Source organism: Coenobita brevimanus, chromosome 103 (genome assembly GCF_032717465.1).
Source record: "Coenobita brevimanus isolate Jiangsu-jjx chromosome 103, ASM3271746v2, whole genome shotgun sequence".
In the NCBI taxonomy this organism is placed as follows: Eukaryota; Metazoa; Arthropoda; class Malacostraca; order Decapoda; family Coenobitidae; genus Coenobita; species Coenobita brevimanus.
Window position 1 is genome coordinate 18153389 of NC_137056.1, and position 23504 is coordinate 18176892.

The 23504-nt window shown below is 41.9% G+C and overlaps 1 protein-coding gene and 1 pseudogene across 1 annotated transcript in view; one reads left to right on the forward strand and one right to left on the reverse strand.

Annotated features, from left to right (window-relative positions):
- LOC145415636 (O-glucosyltransferase rumi homolog) overlaps positions 1–23504 on the forward strand; it is a 627136-nt gene that overhangs the window by 191454 nt on the left and 412178 nt on the right. Inside the window, exon 3 of the mRNA XM_080284857.1 lies at positions 11463–11559. Within this exon, the coding sequence (XP_080140983.1) occupies positions 11463–11559 (97 nt within the window). The remainder of the gene's footprint in view (positions 1–11462; positions 11560–23504) is intronic.
- Positions 13461–13579, reverse strand: LOC145415783 (5S ribosomal RNA; annotated as a pseudogene).

Genomic DNA, 23504 nt, shown 5'->3' on the forward strand with positions numbered 1-23504 from the left:
AGAGAGGGAGTATGTCTGATGATAAGCAAGAAGTGGAAGGAGAATATAAGAGAGTATGGAACAGTGGGTGCAAGGATTGTATGGGTGAGGATGAAAGTAGGTATACAAGCATGGGCGATTGTATGTGTGTATGCTCCAGCAGAGGATCGAGTGGCAAGAGTGAAAGATGAGTTTTGGGTGAGAGTAGAAGCATGTATGGACAAGTTTGAGAGGAGCGAGAGAGTGCTGTTGATTGGAGACATGAATGGCAAAGTTGGGAATGTACGAGTGGATGGAGTGGTTGGTTAGTGGGGTGTGCCAGCTGAAGTAGATGGGAATGGTAGTGCTTTGGTGGACATCTGTGCTGGTAAGGGGTTGGCAATAGCCAACACCTACTTTCGTCATAAGATGATCCACCGGTATACATGGAGAGTAATGAGGAGGATGGATGGTGAACTTGTTGAACGAAAGGCAATGATAGACTACGTGTGTGTGGATGAGCGAATGAGAAGACAAGTGTTGGATGCAAGGGTGTGGAGAGGGTGGGGGAATGGAGTCTCGTACCATCACTTAGTGATGGCCAAGGTAGAGCTGCAAAGAAAGTGGTTGAGGAGACGAAGGGGAAGACAGGAGGAAGCAGCTCCTGTGAGAAGAGTGGAGAAATTGCAAGATAGTGAGAAAAGGACAGAGTATAAGAGCATAGTGGAAGAAAGATTGGGAAGGTATGAGCTAGAGCAGATGAAAGGGGTGGAAGACGTATGTAAGATATTCACGGAAGAGATAAGCGCAGCGTGTGAGGCGGTTTGTGGAGTGAGGAGGAGATGCAAGGGTGTGCAAGGGACAGCATGGTGGAATGATGAGGTGAAACGAGCTGTGGAACAAAAGAAGAAGGCATATGGTGAATGGTTGGCAAGTAGAGGTAGGGGAGAAGATGAGAGAGAGAAGAGAGAGGTATATGTGAACAGGAGAAGGGAGGTTAAGAGACTGGTGAAGGAGAGTAAGAAGAAAGTGGATGAAGAGTTTGGGAGGAATCTGAGTGTGAAATGGAGGGAGAGTAAGAAATTGTTTTGGAAGGAGGTAAAGAAAGTAAGGCAGTGTGAAAGGGGAAATAGTAGGGGAGTGAAAGATAGGAATAATAGATTGTTGGTGGAGAAGAGAGAGAAAGTGAGGAGATGGAAGGAGCACTTTGAGGATTTGTTGAATGTAGAGAGTGAGAGCTGTGTGAGTATAAGTGGTTGGGGAATGGCTGGGAGAAGAAGAGATGAGAGGAGGGAGGAAGAGATCAGTAGGTCGGAAGTAGTGGAAGCAATGAAGAAGATTAAGCTGGGAAAGGCCCCAGGAATTGATGGAGTGTGTGGTGAAATGCTTAGGTATGGGGGTGAGATTGTTGTGGAGTGGATATGGAAGTTGTGTAGATTGGCTTGGGAAGAGGGAAGGCTTCCAGAGGACTGGAAATCAGGTATAATTGTTCCTCTGTACAAAGGAAAAGGGGAGAGAGAAGTATGTGGTAACCATAGGGGTATTTGCCTTCTTAGTGTGACTGGTAAAATATATGGTAGAATACTCATTGATAGGGTTAGGCATATGACAGAGGAGCTAGTTGGAGAAGAACAAGGGGGATTTAGGAAGGGAAAAGGGTGTGTAGACCAGATATTTGTTCTAAGATGTTTAGTGGAGAAGTATCTAGAGAAGGGAAGGAAAGTGTATGCTGCCTTCATGGACTTGGAGAAAGCTTATGACAGAATAGATAGGCAAGGTATGTGGAAGGTATTAAGAATATATGGAGTGGAGGGGAAATTGTTGAGTGCTGTGAAGAGTATGTATGAGGGAGCTAGGGCTACGGTGCGAGTGGATGGTGAGCTGAGTGAGTTCTTTGATCTCAATGTGGGACTGAAACAGGGGTGTGTAATGTCTCCATGGCTTTTTAATATATATATGGATGGGGTTGTAAAGGAGGTACAAGGTAGGGCAGTGGATGTGGGGGTGGCCCTAATGAATGAGGGTGAGATTTGGAAGCTTCCGGTGTTGCTGTTTGCTGATGATACAGTATTGTTGAGTGAAGATGAATGGGAGTTGCATGGTTTGGTGAATGAATTTGGGACAGTGTGTAGGAGGAGGAATCTGAAAGTTAATGTAAACAAAAGTAAAGTTATGGTGTTTGAGAGGAATGAAGTCACAGAGTGTGCAGTGAGGTTGGATGGTGAGGATATGGAGAATGTGAGTGCATTCAAGTACTTGGGTAGTGTGATGAGTAAGGATGGAACTTTGGGGGATGAAGTACGTGAAAGGGTACAGCAGGGAAGGAAGGTTGTTGGTACACTGAAAGCAGTGATGAGAAATAGGGAGGTGAGTATGGAAGTCAAGAAGTCACTGCATGATGGTATTGTGATCCCTACCCTGACGTATGGAAGCGAGGCGTGGACCTTGCAAGAGGGGAACAAGTCAAGAGTGAGAGCAGTGGAAATGAGTTACTTGAGAGGAGCATGTGGAGTGACGTGGAGGGACAGGTTGACGAATGAAGAAGTGAAGGAACGTTGTGGGGTAGATGTGGATGTGGTTGAAAAGATTAGGAGAAATACACTGAGGTGGTTTGGACATGTGGAGAGGATGGAGAATGAAAGACTGACTAAGAGGGTGTATGTAGGTGAGGTGGAGGGAGGGAGAGGGAGGGGTAGACCGAGGATGAGGTGGAGGGATGGAGTTGAGAGGTATATGAGGGAGGGGGGGGTGAGTTGGGGGGAGGGTAGTCAAATGGTGGGTGACAGAGTGACTTGGAGGCGTTTTGTCTGCGGCCACCCTTTGCGGGATTAGGGCGTCGGGCTATAGATAGATAGATAGATATTTATCACTTCAACCCTACCCTCTCCCATTTCCACAGTATCCGCATTTATGTTGTTCTTCACTGCTATTATTACTCCTCCTCCTGTTGTTTCTTTTCTGTCTCTTCTCCACAGTTTGTATTTACCATCTCCCATATGGACATCAACATCCTCTCTTAACTTAGTCTCTACAAAGCACATTACTTCAGGTTCACTAACCCTCAAGAAGTCTTTGATTTTCAACCTATCCAATATTAAACCATCAAGATTAGTATGTGCCACTTTCAAATTTCTCTTACTGTTTTTTATACCCTCTTCTCTCCTTCTCTCCGTCGGTACCACTTCCTCAATTTCTGATCCATAACTCGCCAATAAAACACTGTCTTCTCTTCCTCCGTTCTCTGTTCGTTTTTTGCCTTTGCTTCCTTTACTAACTCCTTTATATTAGCCCTTTCTTCATCATTTGCATCTCTCCTTATCCAAACATTTTTTAACCCTTCTTTGTCTGATAATTTCCAAGTTCTATTGATGATTTCATTTACCATCACCTGGGGCTTAAACTTTACCTTCAGTGGTCTCGCCCCTCCTTCCTTGTACTTTCCTAACCTAAACACTTCTTCAGTTTCTTCTTGAGTGCCATTGTTACCCTCCATAGCAACGGATATCATTTCTTTAACCTTACTCAGTTCTTCTTTTTCTCTTTCTGATCTTATTGTCATACGTTTTTGTTTTACTCCTGAAATTATTACACATTTCTTCGTATCTGCAACATCCCTGACTAATGCTTCTCTACTTCTCAGTACCCTAACCACTTCCTTCTCCACCTTTTTGTTGCTTTGTTGTTCTATAATCTCTTTCAAATTAACGTTTCCTTCCTCCTGAATTTTCTTCCAACCCATATATTGTTACATTGGGTCTGGTTAGTACTTGGATGGGTGACGGCCTGGGAACACCAGATGCTGTTGGCATCCCTACGTGTCAAGTGGGGTTGGTGGAGGATTAGTGCCCCTCCCTGTAAAACAATTAACTCTAAGCCCTTGGCCACCCCGTCTGGGATACATGGCGTCTGGCAATGAATGAATGAATGAATTTCCTTAATGTGCTCATCTTTCATCCTTGAGTTAGAGTCATACTCATCTAGTTTACTTTTCATCCTGTCCCTTTCCTCTTCCAACCTCTTATTCTCCCTCTTGAGCTGTTTTATTTCATTTGATGCAGATTCGTTACTCACTTTCAATTCTGTGACTTCTCTTTCTTGCTTTGCACTGCGTGTGCAAACTTTTTCCAGTTTACTTCATAGAAGTTTGATCTCTCTCTCTCCTGCTCTTGGGTTCATTCCTGTAACTCTCTAATTACTACCCATACCTTTTTTAATTCCTGGACATTGCTCTCCGCTGTTTTCTCTACTCCAGCTACTCTTGTTTGGTTCAACATAGTTATTCCATTTCCCACATCATCTTTGGAGAAGCCCTCAAATTCCTTTTCACCATATGTAATCAAAGCTCTGTCGCCCTCCGCCATTGTGCAACCATATGGAATCTTTCAATTTCCACACTATCTTGTACTCTTTGACCGAAACCTACTTTAAAATTTTTTTTTTTTTTATTATTATTATTTTTTTTTTAATTTTTTTTTTTTTTTTACGATTGACCGACGGGACCACCACTCACGCGCTTATTTACATAATCACAATAGGCTGGTCTCCTTTTTCGCCGCTGATTTAGGAATTATTTCTGCACAATCCAGGAAGAGCTCCGTCTTTGTGTGTGTGTTCTTATCTAATTGTTCTTACCTAATTGTATCTTTACAGGAATGAGTCAAGCTCGTACTGTCCCGTGTCTTAAACCATATTTATCGTACGTATCCTAAAATTTGTGAATTGTTTTGGCACACACTATTTCATTCGGTAGTGCATTCCATTGATCAATTGCTCTGTTTGGGAAACTGAATATCCTTACGTCTTTATCACCTCTCTTCTCATGCAATTTTTTGCAGTGTCCTCTTGCTGATGCTTCTCCATATGTTAAGTAATCATTTATGTCTATTTTCTCCTTTCCTGATATGCATTTATATAGCATTATCATGTCACCTCTTTTCCTTCTCTCCTGTAGTGTTGGTAGATTCAGTTTATTTAGTCTTTCTTCGTAGCTTAGGTCCCTTAAGCTTGGTATCCATCTTGTAGCGGCCCTTTGAACTTTTTCAATCTTGTCTATGTGCTTTTTGAGATGAGGACTCCAGACTACTGGTGCATATTCCAGGGTTGGTCTAATGAATGATGTTATTATCCTTCTTAGCATGTCTTCATTTATGTAAGTGAATGCTATTCTCATATTTGCAAGCAGTGTATACATGTTCCGTACCTTCTCGCTGATGTGGTCAGCCAGAGATAGTCTGTTATTGATAATCACACCTAGGTCTTTCTCTCTTGCTGATGTGTATAGGGTTTTATTTCCTAACTTATAATCCCAATCAGGTCTTTTTCAACTTTTACGAAACTTGATTACATGACACTTGTCCACATTGAATTCCATTTGCCATGTACTACTCCATTCATGAAGTTTATTTAATTCTTCTTGTAGCTCTTTACAAGAGTCTGTGTTAGTAATTCTCCTTTGTATGTTTGTATCATCTGCAAACATATTCAGATAGCTTTCATTTCCAGTGTTACTGTTTGTATCATTTATATACACTAAAAACATGATTACTGAACCCTGTGGTACTCCACTAGTCACTTCTTTCCATGATGAGTAGTTTCGTCTTAGTACTGTCCTCATTTCTCTTTTTATGAGAAAGTCTTGCATCCAACAAAACAGTTTGCCTCGAATTTCTCCTTGATGGTACAGTTTCCATAAAAGTCTTTGGTGTGGTACTGTGTCAAAAGCTTTCTTGAAATCTAAATAGATACTGTCCACCCATCCTTCCCTTTCCTGTATTGTGTTTGTTACTCTGTCATGGTAGCTCAACAGATTAGTAACACATGATTTTCCTTTTCTGAAACCAAACTGTCTTTCTGTTATCATACTGTGTTCTTCTAGATGATTTACCCAAGATTTTCTTATAAGTTTTTCTAATACCTTGCTTACAACACTGGTCAGTGATACTGGTCGGTAGTTGAGTGCACTACTTCTTCCATCCATCCATCCATTGCCAGACGCCATGTATCCCAGACAGGGTGGCCAAGGGCTTAGAGTTAATTGTTTTACAGGGAGGGGCACTAATCCTCCACCAACCCCACTTGACGTAGTTGAGTGGATTTTGTCTATTTCCTTTCTTGAATAAGGGGACAATATTTGCTTTTTTCCAAATATCATGTAGATTACTTTGACTCAAGGATTTCTTGAAAATTAAAAATAATGGTTTACATAACTCCTTTGCACATTCTCGTAGTACCCAATATGAAATTTCATCAGGACCACTTGCTTTTCCTCTGTCTAATCTACTTAACTCCTTCTGTATTACTTTTTCTGCTCTTTGTATATCTGATAGTATGTGTGGATATGCGTGTTCCACATAGTCCCTCTCAAAATTTTTTTCTTCTGTAAAAACTAATTGGAAATTCTTATTTAGTGCATCACAAATATCTTTCTCTTGTGTATAAGTGATTCCCTCGTCCGTAATGAATTGTATTACAGTATATCTTTTACTTTAGTTTTGCTTCTGACATAGCTGTAAAACAGCTTTGGTTGATCACTACTTTTATTTATTATATCCTCCTCAAACTGTTTTTGGGCTTCCCTCCTTATTCTTGTATAGTCGTTTCTTGCCTGTTTGTAATTATTATACGCCCTTTCACTATTGTGTCTTCTGTATCTATTCCACACCAAATATCTTCTTTCTTTTGATTTTTTACATTCTGTATTGAACCATTTCTGTATTTTCTTATCTGCTTCTTTGAGCTGTGGGATGTACTTCTGGACTCCTATTTTATAAAATTCACAGAATTTTTTATATACAGCATTTAAATCTTGTCCTCTAAGCTCATTTTCCCAATCATCTTCTAAGAAATACTTCTTTAGGTCTTGATAATTTCCCTTTTTATAGTTTAGGCTCTTTTTGTAACTATCATTGCTGTTTACTATGTCATATGCTATCCTGAAGTTATAATTTAGTACTGCATGATCGTTTTTGCCGAGTGGAGGGTGATATATTAAACTGTCAGTATCATTTTCTTGCCTTGTAAATGTGTGTGTAAGTATGTGTGTGTGTGTGTGTGTGTGTGTGTGTGTGTGTGTGTGGATGAAAGGATGTAAAGATGTGTAATGGATGCAAGAGCATATAGAGGTTGGGGGAGTGGACTTTCCGACCACCACCAACTGGTGATCAGAATCAAGGTCCAAGTATAATGAAGAAATAGAAGAAGGGATGGACGGGAGGAAGGAGCATATGCAAGGAGAGTGGAGAGGTTACAAGAGGATGTGAACAAGGCAGAATATAAGAGGGAAGTGGAAGAACGATTGGGTAAATATGAATTGGAGCAGATGGGGGACATGGAAGGTGTGTGCAAGATATTCACAGAAGAAATATGTGCAGCATGTGAGGTGGTGTGTGGGGTGAAGAGAAGATGAAAGGGGATGCAAGGAACAGCATCGTGGAATGAAAAGATGAGATAGGCTGTGGCACATAAGAAAAAAGCATATAATGAATGGATGAGAAATAGGGGTGTGGAAGAAGTTGAGAGATGGAAGAGAGAGTTATATGTAGAAAGAAAGAGAGAGGTGAAAAGATTAGTAAGAGAGAGTAAGAAGAGAGTGGATGAAGAATTTGGAAGAAAAATATGCAGACACAGAAAGAGAATGTTAAAGGTGGTGGAAGAAGTAAGCAGCACTATATCAAATGAGTGGATGATGGTTTCCACCGCCTACCGCCATGCAGTTGGTAAAGTTAGTCTGTAAAAAACAACAGATATTTGGTATCTTCCCATTATTCTGTATGTGTCCCTTTTTATGTCAATTTTTGTACAGTAATCAATCTATCTATCTATCTATTGCCAGACGCCTCAATCCCGTTTGGGGTGGCCACAAACAAATCGCCTCCAAGTTGCTCTGTCCCCCGCCATTTCACTGCCCTGCTCCCAACCCACACCCCCCTCTCTCATATACCTCTCCACCCCATCCCTCCATCTCATCCTCGGCCTCCCCCTCCCTCTTCCCCCCTCCACCTCACTCACATACACTCTCTTCGTCAGTCTTTCACCCTCCATCCTCTCCACATGGCCAAACCACATCAGTGTGTTCCTCATAACGCTTCCTATCACATCCACATCAACACCACAATGCTCCTTTATATCCTCATTCGTCAGCCTGTCTCTCCACGTGACTCCACAGGCTCCTCTTAAATAACTCATTTCCACTGCTCTCACTCTTGACTTGTGTCCTTCCAACAATGTCCAAGCTTCACTTCCGTACATTAGAGTTGGTATCACAATACTGTCATGTAGTAACTTTTTCACTTCCATGCTCACTTCCCTGTTTCTTATCACTGCTTTCAAAGAACCAGCAACCTTTCTTCCCTGCTGTACCCTTTCAAGCACTTCACCCTCCAAACCTCCATCCTTACTCATCACACTACCCAAGTACTTAAACGTACTCACATTTTCCAATTCCTCACCATCCAACCTCGCTGTACATTCACTAACTTCACCTCTCTCAAAGACCATCACTTTACTCTTCCCTACAATCACCTTTAGATTCCGTTTCTTACACACTCTCTCAAACTCATCCACCAAGCTTTGCAGCTCCCCTTCGTCTTCACTCAACAACACAGTATCATCTGCAAACAACAGTACAGGGAGTTTCCAAACACTATCCTCTCTCACCAGGGCTACTCCAACATCCTCTGCCTTACCTTGTACCTCTTTTATTACCCCATCCATGTACAGATTGAACAACCATGGAGACATGACACATCCCTGTTTCAAACCAACTTTGAAAGAGAAAAATTCACTTAGTTCACCATCCACACACACTGCAGCCTTCGCACCATCGTACATACTCTTCACAGCATTCAACAACTTCCCATCTACTCCACATATTCTTAACACTTTCCACAATCCTTGTCTATCCACCCTGTCATATGCTTTCTCCAAATCCATGAAAGCCGCATACAACTTCATTCCCTTCTCTAGAAACTTTTCCACTAAAGATCTAAGAATGAATATCTGATCTACACAACCTCTTCCCTTCCTAAAGCCTCCCTGTTCTTCTCCAACTAATTTCTCTGTTCTTTCTCTAACTCTGTCTATAAGTATCCTACCATACACTTTTCCTATTGTACTAAGAAGACAAATGCCCCTATGATTACCACACACTTCTTTTTCCCCTTTTCCTTTGTACAAGGGAATAATTATACCTGACTTCCAATCCTCCGGGACTCTAACTTCCTCCCAGGCCAATCTGCACATCTTCCACATCCATTCTACTACTATCTCTCCCCCATGCTTCAGCATTTCACCACACACTCCATCAATTCCTGGGGCTTTCCCCGATTTAACTTTCTTCATTGCTTCCACAACTTCTATCCTACTGATTTCTTCCTTTCTTCTCACCTCCCTCCTTCTCCCAGCCATTCCCCAGCCACGTATACTCACATTACTTCCATCCTCTACGTTCAACAGTTCCTTAAATTGTTCTCTCCATCTGCTCACTTTTTCTCCTTTCTCCACTAGTAATCTACCATTTTTATCTTTCACTCTCCTGCTAACTTCACTTCCAACCTGTCTTACTTTTTTCACCTCTTTCCAGAACATTTTCGTATAGTCCCTCCACTTTACACTCAAATTCCTTCCAAATTCCTCATCCACTCTCTTCTTACTCTCTCTTACTAATCTTTTCACCTCTCTCTTTCTTTCCACATATAACTCTCTCTTCCGCCTCTCAACTTCTTCCACGCCTCTATTTCTCATCCATTCATTGTATGCTTTCTTCTTTTGTGCCACAGCCTGTTTCACCTCTTCAGTCCACCACGCTGTTCCTTGCACCCCCCTCCGTCTTCTCTTCCTTCCACACACCACATCACATGCTGCACATATTTCTTTCTGTAAATATCTTACACACACCTTCCACGTCTCCCATCTGCTCCAATTCATATTTGCCCAATTGTTCCTCCACTTCTCTCTTATACTCTGCCTTTTTCTCATCCTCTTGTAACCTTTCCACTCTCCTTGCAACTACTCCTTCCTCTCGTCTTTCCCTTCTTCTATTCCTCCATCTTACTTGCATTCTAATTCTGGCCGCCACCAAGTAGTGGTCAGAAAGTCCACTCCCCCAACCTCTATACACTCTTGCATCCTTTACACATCTTCGCATCCTTTCATCCACACACACACAACCAATCATCGCCTTCCTTTCATTCAGTTCACCACCCACCCTTCTCATCACTCGCCATGTATACCTGTGGATCATTTTATGCCTGAAGAGGGTATTGGCTATCACCAACCCCCTCCCAGCACAAATGTCCGCTAACGCACTCCCATCCTCATCTATCTCAGCAGGCACACCCCACTCACCAACTATTCCATCCACCTTCACATTCCCAGCTTTACCATTCATATCACCAATCAAAAACACTCTCTCATTCCTTCCAAACTTTTCCATGCACACTTCTACATTTGTCCAGAACTCTTCTCTCACTCTTCTATCACGATCTTGCGTTGGTGCATACACTCACACAGTCGCCCACATTTGTATTCCAACTTTCAACTTTACCCACACAATCCTTGACCCAACTGATCCATACTGTCTTATGCTCCTCTTCCATCTTTTACTCACAACTATACATACTCCCTCCTTTGCCCTCTCATTCTCACCTACTCCTGCACATATACCCCATCCATACTCCCATTCCCCATCCATACTCCCATTCTCTCACACTTTCTCTTCACCATTTTGTTTCAGTTATTCCACATACATCCACTTTCGCACCCTCAGGCACCTGGACAATCTCTCTCTCTTTCACCTCATCATTCGCTGCCCTTACATTCCAAGTTCCAATTTCCATGTCCTTTGTCCGGTCCTTGGTCGTCATCGTTTGGTCAGTCCTTGTCCGAGGCTTATTGTTTGTTTTTTTAGTTAGTTGTTTTCTGGGGAGGGGCACTAACCCTTCGCCAAATCAAGCCCATAGTAAATTGCAAGAAGATAATTTTTTAAGTTTTATTAACACCTGTAACTTTGGCCATGTGGAGAGGATGGAGGGTGAAAGACTGACGAAGAGAGTGTATATGAGTGAGGTGGAGGGGGAAAGAGGGAGGGGGAGGCCGAGGATGAGATGGAGGGATGGGGTGGAGAGGTATATGAGAGAGGGGGGTGTGAGTTGGGAGCAGGGCAGTGAAATGGCGGGGGACAGGGCGACTTGGAGGCGATTTGTTTGTGGCCACCCCAAACGGGATTGAGGCGTCTGGCAATAGATAGATAGAACTTTAAAATTGATTTGCTGATTTTCGCTGATTTACAGTTCCAGTTGTACCGAATAATTTGTAATGGTTTGAAACGCATCCATGATATATAAGAAGGACTTATTGTTTAGCTCTCTTTTTTCCTCTATCTCTTTTCTTATCATACCTTATCATCAGGTGGGAAAAATAATCAGGATGATAATATTTTTTCATATGTTTATTTTTAAAAAATACAATAAAATTCATTAAGTTAATGTTGATGTTTTGCCCAGCAGGGGTACATTTTACCAGATCATCAACAACAAGTTGTATAGAGAGAAAGAGTGCATGTTTCCCAGCCGATGTAGTGGGATTGAACACTTTATACTAAAGGTGAGTTTTAAAAATTTTCCTTGTAGAACAGGCACCCTCCACTAAATGTTTAAAGTGCATGCAAACAAGATGATTCTACTATTCATGTAACTTTAATCAATCAGTCCATTTATGTATTTTTAAATATTGTACTTGTTATTGAAAAAAAGTTGTTACAGTATTTAGCAGAGGTGAACCCACCAGTTCAGAAGTCCATCCAAACTGAATAAAATTGTTTGGAGATTGCAAGAATATAATACAAAGTACCAGGTACGTCCCTGACGTGAGTGGGATAATTGATGTACAGCTATGGTCAGTATTATAGTTCCTTTAAATTGTCTTAAAACTGTGTCAGACTCACTGAGATCTTGCCAGACTAGTCTAACCAGTAGTTTAATATACGGTACTGTAATTGGACTGAAAAGTTTTGAATCTCTCTTCATTTAGTTCAGATACCCCAGAATTGTATAAGAACTACCAACTGCTTCCATACATTCTCCTGATGTAGGGTTGAAGGCTTGTAGTTAAAAATATGAATAACTCATTCCCAGTTATGGCTTGATGTCTGCATTTTGAACTAGATGTATGTATTTAATTTGTCTTATTCTGTCTATTGTATAACCAAATGATTTTATTCAGCAAAGTACTTTTTCAGTTGGCAAGATTATATAATGCCTGAGAGGTTAGATAAAACCCTTCAGTAATCTATTCACTGCTAGGTATCATTCCAGAATTAACTAAAATCCTCTGGAAATAGGAATAAATCAAAATTATTTACCATCCAATAAAAGGAATTACTTTCTCATTGGTTTGATTATTCTGTATAACAGCAGCTGTTAAATTTCTTTCCTGCAACTGCCCTGTGATGTTATTCAGCTTGGTGAAACCTATTGTATTGAAGGGTTTAGAAGCAGTCTTCATTATCTGCTTCAGTATAAGTATTATTATTTTTGTAAATTCTTGTTGCAACCTGAATTTCAGTATCAAGAAGACTCCATTTAGTTCTTCTTTGTTGTTGCCTAACCCCAGTGTGCCTGACCAAGCTGACCCATTAAATACAAAGCATCCACTCCTGTCACGTTGTCCCACAGGTTACCACCACTGTTGATGTTATGTTTGCATCTTAGTGTAGCATATGCTCTGGAGTGCTCCATGACATATGGTAATTATGTTGTGTGGGCCTATTCTACAAGTGGGCATGTATTATTTCTGATTCCAGCCAACCAAAATCTAAGTTGATAACTTAGTTTGGCTGGGTGATGTCCTGATCTATGCCTGGCCAAGTGAACTCAGTCAGCTCTATTTAAGCATATTTCTGAAGGGCAGATGTCAGGAGGATGTTTGTGGTATAGTGTTTTGATCAAGTTATTGTATTACCCTGTGAGTGAAGTGAGTATGTAGATGTTATGTAATTGATAGTGCAGGAATATAGTATATAGATGTGGCATGTTGTGGAAGAGGGTATGGTACTTTTTGGGCTGTGATTGTGTTATGTTCTTAGTTGTACTGTGTGGCTTTGTTATAAAGTGATGGGTGTTGATGTTAGCACAGGCTGCCATATTGAACTATGTACCTTTCATATTGAAATGTTCTCTAGCAGGGAGGACTTTAGTTTCACGGTGTGAGCTGTGGGTGTTACACTAATGCAGTCTTTGGTGATGTATTGAATTGTTCTGTATGGTCTGCAAGGGTGTTGAAGTGGGTGTTAGACCCATGCTGGGAAGGTATAGAACATCACTGATTTGCTGTTTTGTTTTTATAGAGGTAAGAGAGTGTTTCTTGTTGTTGCCAAAAGTCTGTGCCTGTTCATTCATTCATTGCCAGACGCCATGTATCCCAGATGGGGTGGCCAAGGGCTTAGAGTTAATTGTTTTACAGGGAGGGGCACTAATCCTCCACCAACCCCACTTGACACGTAGGGATGCCCACAGCATCTGGTGTTCCCAGGCCGTCACCCATCCAAGTACTAACCAGACCCAACGTTGCTTAACTTTGCTGATCGGACAGGAAGCGGTGTACTCATCGTGGTATGGCCGTTGGCTGTAAGTGCCCTAAATGCGTTCAGTCGGGGGTGTATCATCTCAGTGTCTTGTACATGGTCCTTGAAGGCAGAGGTGGGCCCCGCAAATGAAAAGTCAGTTCCGGAATGCAAATCCGCAAACTTAAGTGGTTGCCTTCTGCAACTGCAAATCCACAGAATTCTTGAAATTTGCAGTTCCATAAATGTAAAAACACAAATGCAAACCATTTTTATCCCTTTCAGTACCACAGCATCAGCTTAATTTTATTCTGGATACCATTAGAGGATTATATAAAGTGTAGGATGATATTATTCATAATCAGTGGGTTAAAAATCATCTCCAGTTACTCATCCACTATGGCATCAGCTTAATTTTATTCTGGATACCAATAGAGGATTATATAAAGTTTAGGATGATATTTTTCATAATCAAGGTGTTAAAAATCGCCTCCAGTTACTCATCCACTTTAATTATATCTTTGTTTATTCTGACTAACAATAGGTGACTTTAAAGTTTGGAAATTCTCGAAAGTAATGAATGGGATATATAAAATTATAATTAGAGAAAAACTAGAATATATGTTTCAGTTATTATTATTAGTATATATATTAGACAGTTTTTACTACAAAGCAGGGGTAAAACCTTGACTATTGTATATAAATGAATTAAATTATTACACTTCACAGATCACATGTGACAAGTTGACACACCAGTCCACCTCAGTTCCTTGGCTTTAACCTTAGTCCTCACTCCTTAGTCACAGTCATACTCCTCCAGCAACTGAGACATCTCCAACATACAGTATATCTATCCGTCTATCTATTTATGTATATTGATACCACATGGGGAAAGGTGGTTGTCTGGTAAGAAAAATGGTAAAATTGTGTTCAGTTTCATTTTGTATATTTCTAGTTTAATTTGTTTTTTATCTGCCTAATAATTTTTGTTGAGATTGAAATACTGGCACTGGCAATGCTATAAGTCTTACAAATTTGAAATTTAGACTAAAGGTCATATTCTAGGTGGACCAGGAGGCTTCGTATCACATCTTTGCACTTCTGTCTATCTATTGCCAGATGCCCTAATCCCGCACGGGGTGGCCACAAACAAATCTTTTCCACCCTGTCCCCTGCCATTTCACTGCCCTGCTCCCAACTCACCCCCCCCTCTCATATACCTCTCCACTCCATACCTCCATCTCATCCTCAGCCTCCCCCCCCCTCTCCCCCCCCTCTCCCCCCCCCTCCACCTCACTCACATACACTCTGCTCATCAGTCTCTCACCCTCCATCCTCTGCACATGGCACTTCTCATTTTGTTATTGGCTTGTATACTAAACAAGTCTTCCTAGTATCGATTTTGTTTACATCAGTAGCATACATTAAAATGTCTAAGAATCTGAGAAATAAATTGATCTTGATTTAGGCTTTATAATTTTATTTACTTTTTGGGGGAAATAAATATTTCCTGGCTTTTATCCTTAGATTCTTATTTATTACCCTCACCCCAGAAAGCACATACAGTATACGATGAGTCCTTGATAAACGAAACTCTGAAGTACGAATTTTCAGTGTTATGAAAGCGATGAATATAGGACAAATTCCACAATACGAAAGTATCTGTCTCAATGATACGAACAGCGATACAAAAGGAAATACGAAAAATTCAAAATGGGTGCTCACTTGCGACGAGGAAACGAACTAACCCGTCTCTGGTAAACAATTTTTCACGTGCTTCTCAGTTGAATCCACGGTTTCGGGACAATTCGCCAGCAGGACGATTCCCTATCATTTATTTACATATCAGTTTATTTAGCAAGTATATCAGTTTTCGAGTTATATGAGTTATAAAGGAAATGGTGGTTTATTCTTTTTATAATAAATGTAAAATATGGCATCAAATAGTTGGTATTAACGGAAAAAAATATAAATATATTGAAACGTGAATCAGGTGACGTATGATGTTTCACTTCATCGTTTAACACAAGGCTACATATGAGACATTGGCATGTATATAAATGCCTAAAAACCTCAAGTGAACGATCGACATACTCAAATTATACGAATAATCTTCATATTACGTATACATTCTCAGCTAATCAATCAGTCTCAACCTACTGCATCCAAAAATTGCAATCAAAATTACTGAAGACAGCTATGGTAGACGCCAGATTATAATTCTAAGTCAACTACGGTGAGGCAGATGCAAGTTAATTATTTACTACAGGTGCAAATTATAAATAATATCCAAAGCCTATGCTGTTGATAGTGCCCCATGAAATTAGTTATTATAGTATTAATCAATTAATATTAAATATATTTATAGAATGATGGGGAATCATCTTGGGTGCGAATTGTCCTGACGGGGAATCGTACATGTTTTGATGGCGATTGCAGCTTTGCTGTACATGAGGATATTTTCGCGGCTCTACACCTTTTTGTACTGTTTAGCTATGCCTCCCAAGCGCCCTGCATCATCTCCAGCATCGGGGGAGCCTGTTGCAAAGAAGAAGCAGCACCATACTCTAACTTTGGAGAGGAAATTGGAAATTATAAGATGCCGTGAAAAAGGGTAGGGAGTCTCGGAGATTGAGTGTGCTTTAGGTCTTGCAGCTTCCACTGTTGGGACTGTGATCGAGAAAAATAGGCCGTAACCCACAACCAGAACTAAAATCTACGTCCGCCCCTGTACTGAATGGTCAAAATCGTGTGCTGGTCCGATCACTCCCAACGAACCTCCAGAACCCTAGTGCTGTAATATGACTGTAACCCACAAGCAATGTCAAAACATCTCTACGCATCCTCACTGAATGTCTAAAGTCACGTGGCCACTGGGCTGTCTTCCCAACTGCCACTACGAGTCTAACGCAAACCACTAGCCACGAGTACTGTACATGTTTGGTGACAGCGGCCGTCTGCGTCTCTACCGAACATCCAAAGTCACCCAGTCACTGGGAGTTTTGTTTTTGAATGGCTGCCACCACGTGTCTAACAGACCACAAGCCACAAGTAAATGTACGGTAAAAGCGCCCGTCTGCCTCGTGACAGAAGGGTGAAAACCTTGCCCACAGCCTTCCTTCTCCCCCCCACCTCCCATCCCTCCTCAGTATGCTCCTGGCTCCTCCCTCACTCCCTCAGTCCCTCCCCACCTTCGTACTGATAGCACTGACTCGTGAGTTTTTAATTTTTTTTTTTTGCAATTTATTCAAATACTGTTGGTCGTATCAAAATTTTGAAGTGACCTCAAGAAAGCTTATGAAATTCTGTATCTAGACTTGTGCTTAACTCTTCAAAGTTGCTGGCAAAATTTTGCACTAGGATGGTGGGAATTTATATGAAGGTAAGTTTTACTCCTGAACACCATTTATTCTCGCTTCATTTCTGTACTTTTACTCATCAATTTTCTGTGTTTTTATTAGCTTATCGTATAGTATAAACACCAGTGAAGATGATGGTATACTACTTATCTATCCATTGCCAGATGCCTCAATCCTGTACGGGGTGGCCACAAACAAATCGCCTCCACGTCGCCCTGTCCCCCACCATTTCACTGCCTTGCTTCCAACTCACACCCCCCTCTCTCATATACCTCTCCACTCCATCCCTCCATCTCATGCTCGGCCTCCCCCTCCCTCTCCCTCCCTCCACCTCACTCACATACACTCTCCTCATCAGTCTCTCACCCTCCATCCTCTCCACATGGCCAAGCCACCTCTTCAAGAGACGCGATGTCATATAAAAGAAGACAGAGTGATTGTCCGTAGATCAACATGATGGTATACACTTATACCAATTTAACCAATTTCCAGTGGCATTTTTGGCTGTAGAATTTTTTTGTGGCCCGAGATCAGCTATCACTGCAGTCAGATAACTGATTTTCCAACCGTCATGAGGTTTGTTGTAGATATTTGTATTTAATGCATTGTTTTCTTAGTGTTTAACGTTAATATGGATAATCCTGTGTGTGTGTTATGATGTCTAGATATGGCAGATTGACCTGAAAATGGTGCCAAAATTAGGATGGGTACTGTTCATACAGTAGTGTATAGGTAGGGTGTTTTTTTGGTGTTCAATTTTGTTTTTTTTAAGCATGGTTTTCTTGGTGTTTAGCATTACTTTGGATATTCCTATGTGTATTTTGATGTCTAAATGTGGGAGAATGACTGGAAAACTGTACCAAAATTAGGAATGGTACTGTAAATATAGTAGTATATAGGTAGGGTGTTTTTTGGTTTTCATTTTGTTTTTTCATGGTTTTCTTGGTGTTTTGCATTACTTTGGATATTCCTGTGTGTGTTTTGATGTCTAAATATGTCTGTATGATTGGAAAACACTGCCAAAATTAGGAGGGGTACTGTATGTACAGTAGTGTATAGGTAAGGTATTTTTTGGTTTTCAGTGGTCTTTTTCACATGTTTTCTTGGTGTTAAAAATTATTTTCATAATTGCTATGTGTGTTTTTATGTCTAAATATGCCTGAATGATTGGAAAACACTGCCAAGTAAGCATAGGTACTATACAAATAGGTTAGGTATAGGTTGGAGGTTGGTTCTAGGTAGGACCTGGGTATAGTAGGGGGATGTTGTTCATTATCTGGATATTGCTACTATCTAGACGTGCCTTTGGCATTATTACGTCAGATGATAAAGGGATTACCTTATTTCCTTTAGAAGGAATCTTAAAATTATTGTACAAAGTGTATGACAATGAAAAATGCTAATGTACATCGTACCGAAGGTGAATTTATCGTATACAGTACAGTACAGTAATCCCTCCATTATCTGATGTAATAGAGCCAAAGGCATGTCCGGAAAGTGGTCCTGTCCGGATAGTGGGCCCCTGCCTCCTGGACTGGTAGAACCCAGCCTAACTTTGAAAGCCACCTAAATAACTCCCTACTGGACATGCATAGCACCTATTTAAACCTATTTAAGACCATATTCACACCAATAATGGATTAAGCATGATATAAATGAAAAGGAACTAAAGAATGAGGAATTAGAAGTGACTGTACCTCAGCCAGGGTACTTACAGCACGTTTGTGGCCGTTTTTTTAAGGTTTTGGCAGTGGTGAAAATGCTCTTGAAGCACGTACAGTAATCCAGTGTTGTGCTGCACTTACAGTAATTCTTTGCACTCTGAGTTATAACTGTTTAACACAGCACATTGTTAATTGCATCAGGCCAGTTTCAGCTGCCAGGTTTGCACTCCACAGTAAATCCTTTGCACTCTAAATTCTAATTTCTTAACACTGCACAACACTGTAAATTCCCGTGTGGTCTAGTGGCGAGGTATTGCAGTTTATACACTGTTTATTCACAAAAAAATGGGCACGTGTGGCTTTCATTGCGATAAGCTACCACTCGCGATCGAAGTTAGGCAATAACTGTTTGGGTGTTGGTGTCGGTGAGGGGGAAACAGAGTTGCCAGATCGCAACGGCCACATTACCAAACTCTTCAGTTTTCATTACCAAATTTAATTCTTCATTACCAAATTTGTAAAGCTAACATTTATTCTTCACTAATTATATATACAAGTGGAAATACATGTGATCACTCTTATGATTAACAGCATGTTGATTATTTTCATGCTATGTATGTTAGCAGATTAATCAGAGAGAGAAAACAATCCACCATCTCCATCCTGTGTATCCTCATACATGTGAAAAATCCGTTTGGTAATGCATTACTCAGATTCATTACCAAACGAATATTTCATGACCAAATTGGCCCACATTTGGTAATGAAAAATACCAAATGGCAACCCTGACAAGGGAGGGGGGAGAGGGGAGGAAGGAAGGGGTGAGGATCCGTGGTGTAACAGGTGTTCGGTGCTGCACGGCAATTTCAAATTACGGGTGGGAAAAAGTTTGAATTTTGGGGGGATTTTTTTCTTTTTTTGGCCATTTTTGGGTTCCGAAGATCCAGACCCACGATGTCCGGTAAGTGGGGTGTCCGGAAAGTGGGCGTCCGGAAAGTACAGGGATTACTGTATGTGCAATATATATCGTACATTTGGCAAGAGTGTTGGAGTGGCTGGCAGCTCAGGCGAGCCGGCATCTCACCCAGACACCGCCTGCCAGACTAGGCCATGTAGATGTTCGTGGGTAGATTTGCATTTGCTGGAGTCCTTCCGCAAGCGCAAAACTGCAAATTTGTGTAGTATTTATTGTAAATGCAAATCTACAAACGAAATCACGCTTCCACAATCGCGAAGCTAGTGGTTTCCTGAAGTGATTGTGGAAGTACCCAGCTCTGCTTAAAGGTGTGTCCAGTGTCACCTCTTTGCACTTTAACAGGATTGAGTCAGACCTATAATGTCCCTTCTTTCCTTCTTTTATCATCGATCCATCCATCCATCATCCAAACCTACATTGCCCCATGAGGAGCGTAGGAGCCCCGGGTTAGGCAAGTTGGTCCTGACATTTAAGATGAGAGTGTCCAACCTCACTCATCCCTGAGCGGCATTACCTGAGCAATAAACCCCTACCACCCCTTTGATATAAACCTTCACCAGCTCAGTCCGATTGGAGCCGTAATTACCCACTAAACCACCAGGCGCCAAAATTTGATTATATGGTTACCACCCAGCGTAGTAAGTGGTTTCTTAGTGTACAGGAAACCATTTGGCTTGTCACTCACTGTAGTCACCCACAGGCAGAAGGAAGAGGAAGGAATGAAGGAAAGAAAGAAGATGGAGTATAAAGGCACCTGTAGGCAGAAGGATGAGGAAAGAATGAAGGAAAGAAAGACAGAAGAGGATGGAAGGAAAGAAGGATGGAGAAGAAGAAAGGACAGACACCCGAGAGCAGCACTACATCGAGTGAGTGGATGGTGAATGCCCCCACCTACCACATCATTTTATCATACATTTCTTTAAACTTGTGAATATGTTTTAGCACACACTGCCTGATCTGACAAGGAGTTTTATGCATTTCTTACTGGAAAACTGTGCTTCCACACATCCTTATCTCCTCATTTCTTCTATCATTTGTGCTATGATCTCTTGATCTTCTAGTAACTGGTATTACTGTACAGTACATAGTTTTCCATGTCAGTGACTTCCACATTAGTTACACTTTTGTTAAACATTATCATATCTCCTCACATTCTTCTTTCCTCCTAAGATGGCAAGTCCGGTTTTCTCTCTCTCTCTCTCTTTCACAGCATAACTCAAAAGTTTCATGCTTGGGAACCATATTGTTACCATTCTCTGCATTTTCTAACATTTCCCTCTACGCCATTCCCATTCTACATCATACCTACTTCTGTTCTATCATCTCTCTCTCTCTCTCTCTCTCTCTCTCTCTCTTTCACATCATTACTCAAAAGTTTCATGCTTGGGAACCATTTTGTTACCGTTCTATACATTTTCTAACATTTCCCTCTACCCCATTCCCATTCTACACCATACCTACTTCTGTGCTATCCTCTCTCTCTCTCTCTCTCTCTCTCTCTCTCTCTCTCTCTTTCTCTCTTTCACATCATTACTCAAAAGTTTCATGCTTGGGAACCATTTTGTTACCGTTCTTTGCATTTTCTAACATTTCCCTCTACCCCATTCCCATTCTACACCATACCTACTTCTGTGCTATCCTCTCTCTCTCTCTCTCTCTCTCCCCAACCCAACCCTAATCCCATAATTACTGAGTTATTGTGAGTAACAGATGAAAGGAGAATACAGTAATCACTCCAATATCCGGATCAATAGAGCCATCGGTAGGTTCGGATATTGGTTTTGTCCGGATATTGGGCCCCAGCTTATGGACTTGTACTTACGGACCCTAACACAGAGAAACACCTATACAACTCCCTCCGGACATGCATAGCACCTATTTAACACCCAAATCACACCAATAAGGCACATAAATGACTGAAATAAATGCAATAGACACATAAAATGTGGGTTTAGAAGTATGTTCATACATTAATAAACATTCTGGTACTTATGGACTCTAACCGAACCTAACCTAACCGAACCTAACCGAACTCTGAAAAACCCATTCCTACTGCACATGCATGAGGTAAGTTTAGTATGGAAAGAAGTACAGTATGACACTTTCTGGTAAGTATAGTATGGGAAAAATACAATATGAAACATTCTGGTAAATATAGTATGGAAAATAGTACAACATGAAACATTTTGGCTACTTACAGCAAGTCCCTGGCCACCTCGATGAATAACCGCCTCCTCTCGGACTCTGACAGTAAGAACGATTTCCCTGAAGCACTTGCACTACACTCTTCCTGAAGTCTTGCACTGAACTTAGTCACTAACACACAGAAGTCCGTTCTTTTCACAGTGTTCACTTTAGTCCAAATAATGTTCCATTAAATTTAAGTGTTGCACATTAACTTTTCCCAAGTTTTTTTAAGTTTCCAAAGCCAAAACAAAGAAGGTTAGTTACGTTAAATTTCTTTTCTACTTAGTCTTTTCTCCCAACTTGAAAACCTTAACACAACACACCGTTTTTTCACTGCACAACACTCAAAATTCCCGTGTGGTCTAGTGGAGAAGTTCTTGCTGTTTATTCACTGTCAGAGCCCGAGAGTATCACTGGCAGGCGTCCAAGGGGTGCATCGGTGGGTAGTGGTGATGGCGTACCGACTACAGAAGACTCTGAAGACAGCCGCAAACTCACGTCGAGCGGTGACTCCACTGTAGCTGATGTGCTGGGCTGTGGCTCGGAGCATGAGGGCCTGTCTTGGGGAGGCAACGGAGTGGAACCAGGGCTTGGCACAGCGGGGGTCACGGGGCCTGAAAAAACTGTCAATCGTTGACTGACGCAAGGACCGACGATTCTGGCGATTGATGATGCGCTGCCGGAAAGCACGCACTTCCTCCACGAGTCCCAAGGGCCCCATCTCCCTGTCGCAGTCCGGGTGTTCCAGGTAGTCTATGTAGAACTCTTGATGTTCCCGGAGTGCGCTCAGCTTGTGGATGGCTTGAGTAGTGTCCTGCTGGGCGGAGTCTGCATCATCATCGCCTTCGTCGTCGGAATCTTCAAGTTCGGGACTGACACCAGCAACAGAAGACGCGATCTCGATATCAGACAACGTCTGATACCCAGGATCGCCCTCGTCGTCCGTCCAACCACTCACGAACATCGTCCACATCAACATCGTCGCCGTGCGTACGCAGCCGTGCATGGAAGTCATCCACGTCAAACCCTAGGAAATCGTACTCCACATCTGTTCCGAGAAGCAGACGAGACCAACCATTTTCAAGAGTTTTCACAGGACTTCCTTCCATGCACTAGCCCAGTTGTACAGCGCAGACTTGATGTTGTAGCGGCGAAGGTTTTCCAAAGTCCGCTTGCCTCGAGTGTCACGTCCTTCCCTGCGCTCGTCCTCGTCCTCGAGAACCACCATCACCTCGTCCAGGAACTTCCGACGGTACAGGCGCTTTGTTGCCACGATCACTCCTTGGTCCATTGGTTGAATGAGAGCAGTCGTATTAGGTGGCAGAAACATGCACCTAATACGGCCATTCTCAGCAACCAAGTCCTTGTCGCACGGGTGGGCAGGTGCATTGTCGAGGAGAAGGAGAGCCTTTACCTGGTCGCGAGGAATTCCCAGTGTCTTCGTCTGGTAATGTATGACCTCCTTGACGAAGTGATGGTGAAACCAGTCTTTGAAAATCACAGCTGTGAACCATGCTTTCAAAGAATGGTACCATACGACAGGAAGGACATCCATCACCCCACGAAGGCACCGAGGCTGCTTTGCACGGCCAACAATAACGGGCTTAAGCCGGTGCATGCCGTTAGCATTGGCACAACACAAAGCAGATATCCGTTCCTTAGAAAGCTTGCGGCCAGGTACACGCTTCTCCGTCTCATCGGCGAGAGTGTTCGTTGGCACCGAGCGATAGAATAGGCCAGTTTCGTCAGCGTTATAGACTTGACCGAGAGTGAGGCCCTCCCTGTCGATCAAGCCTTTCACC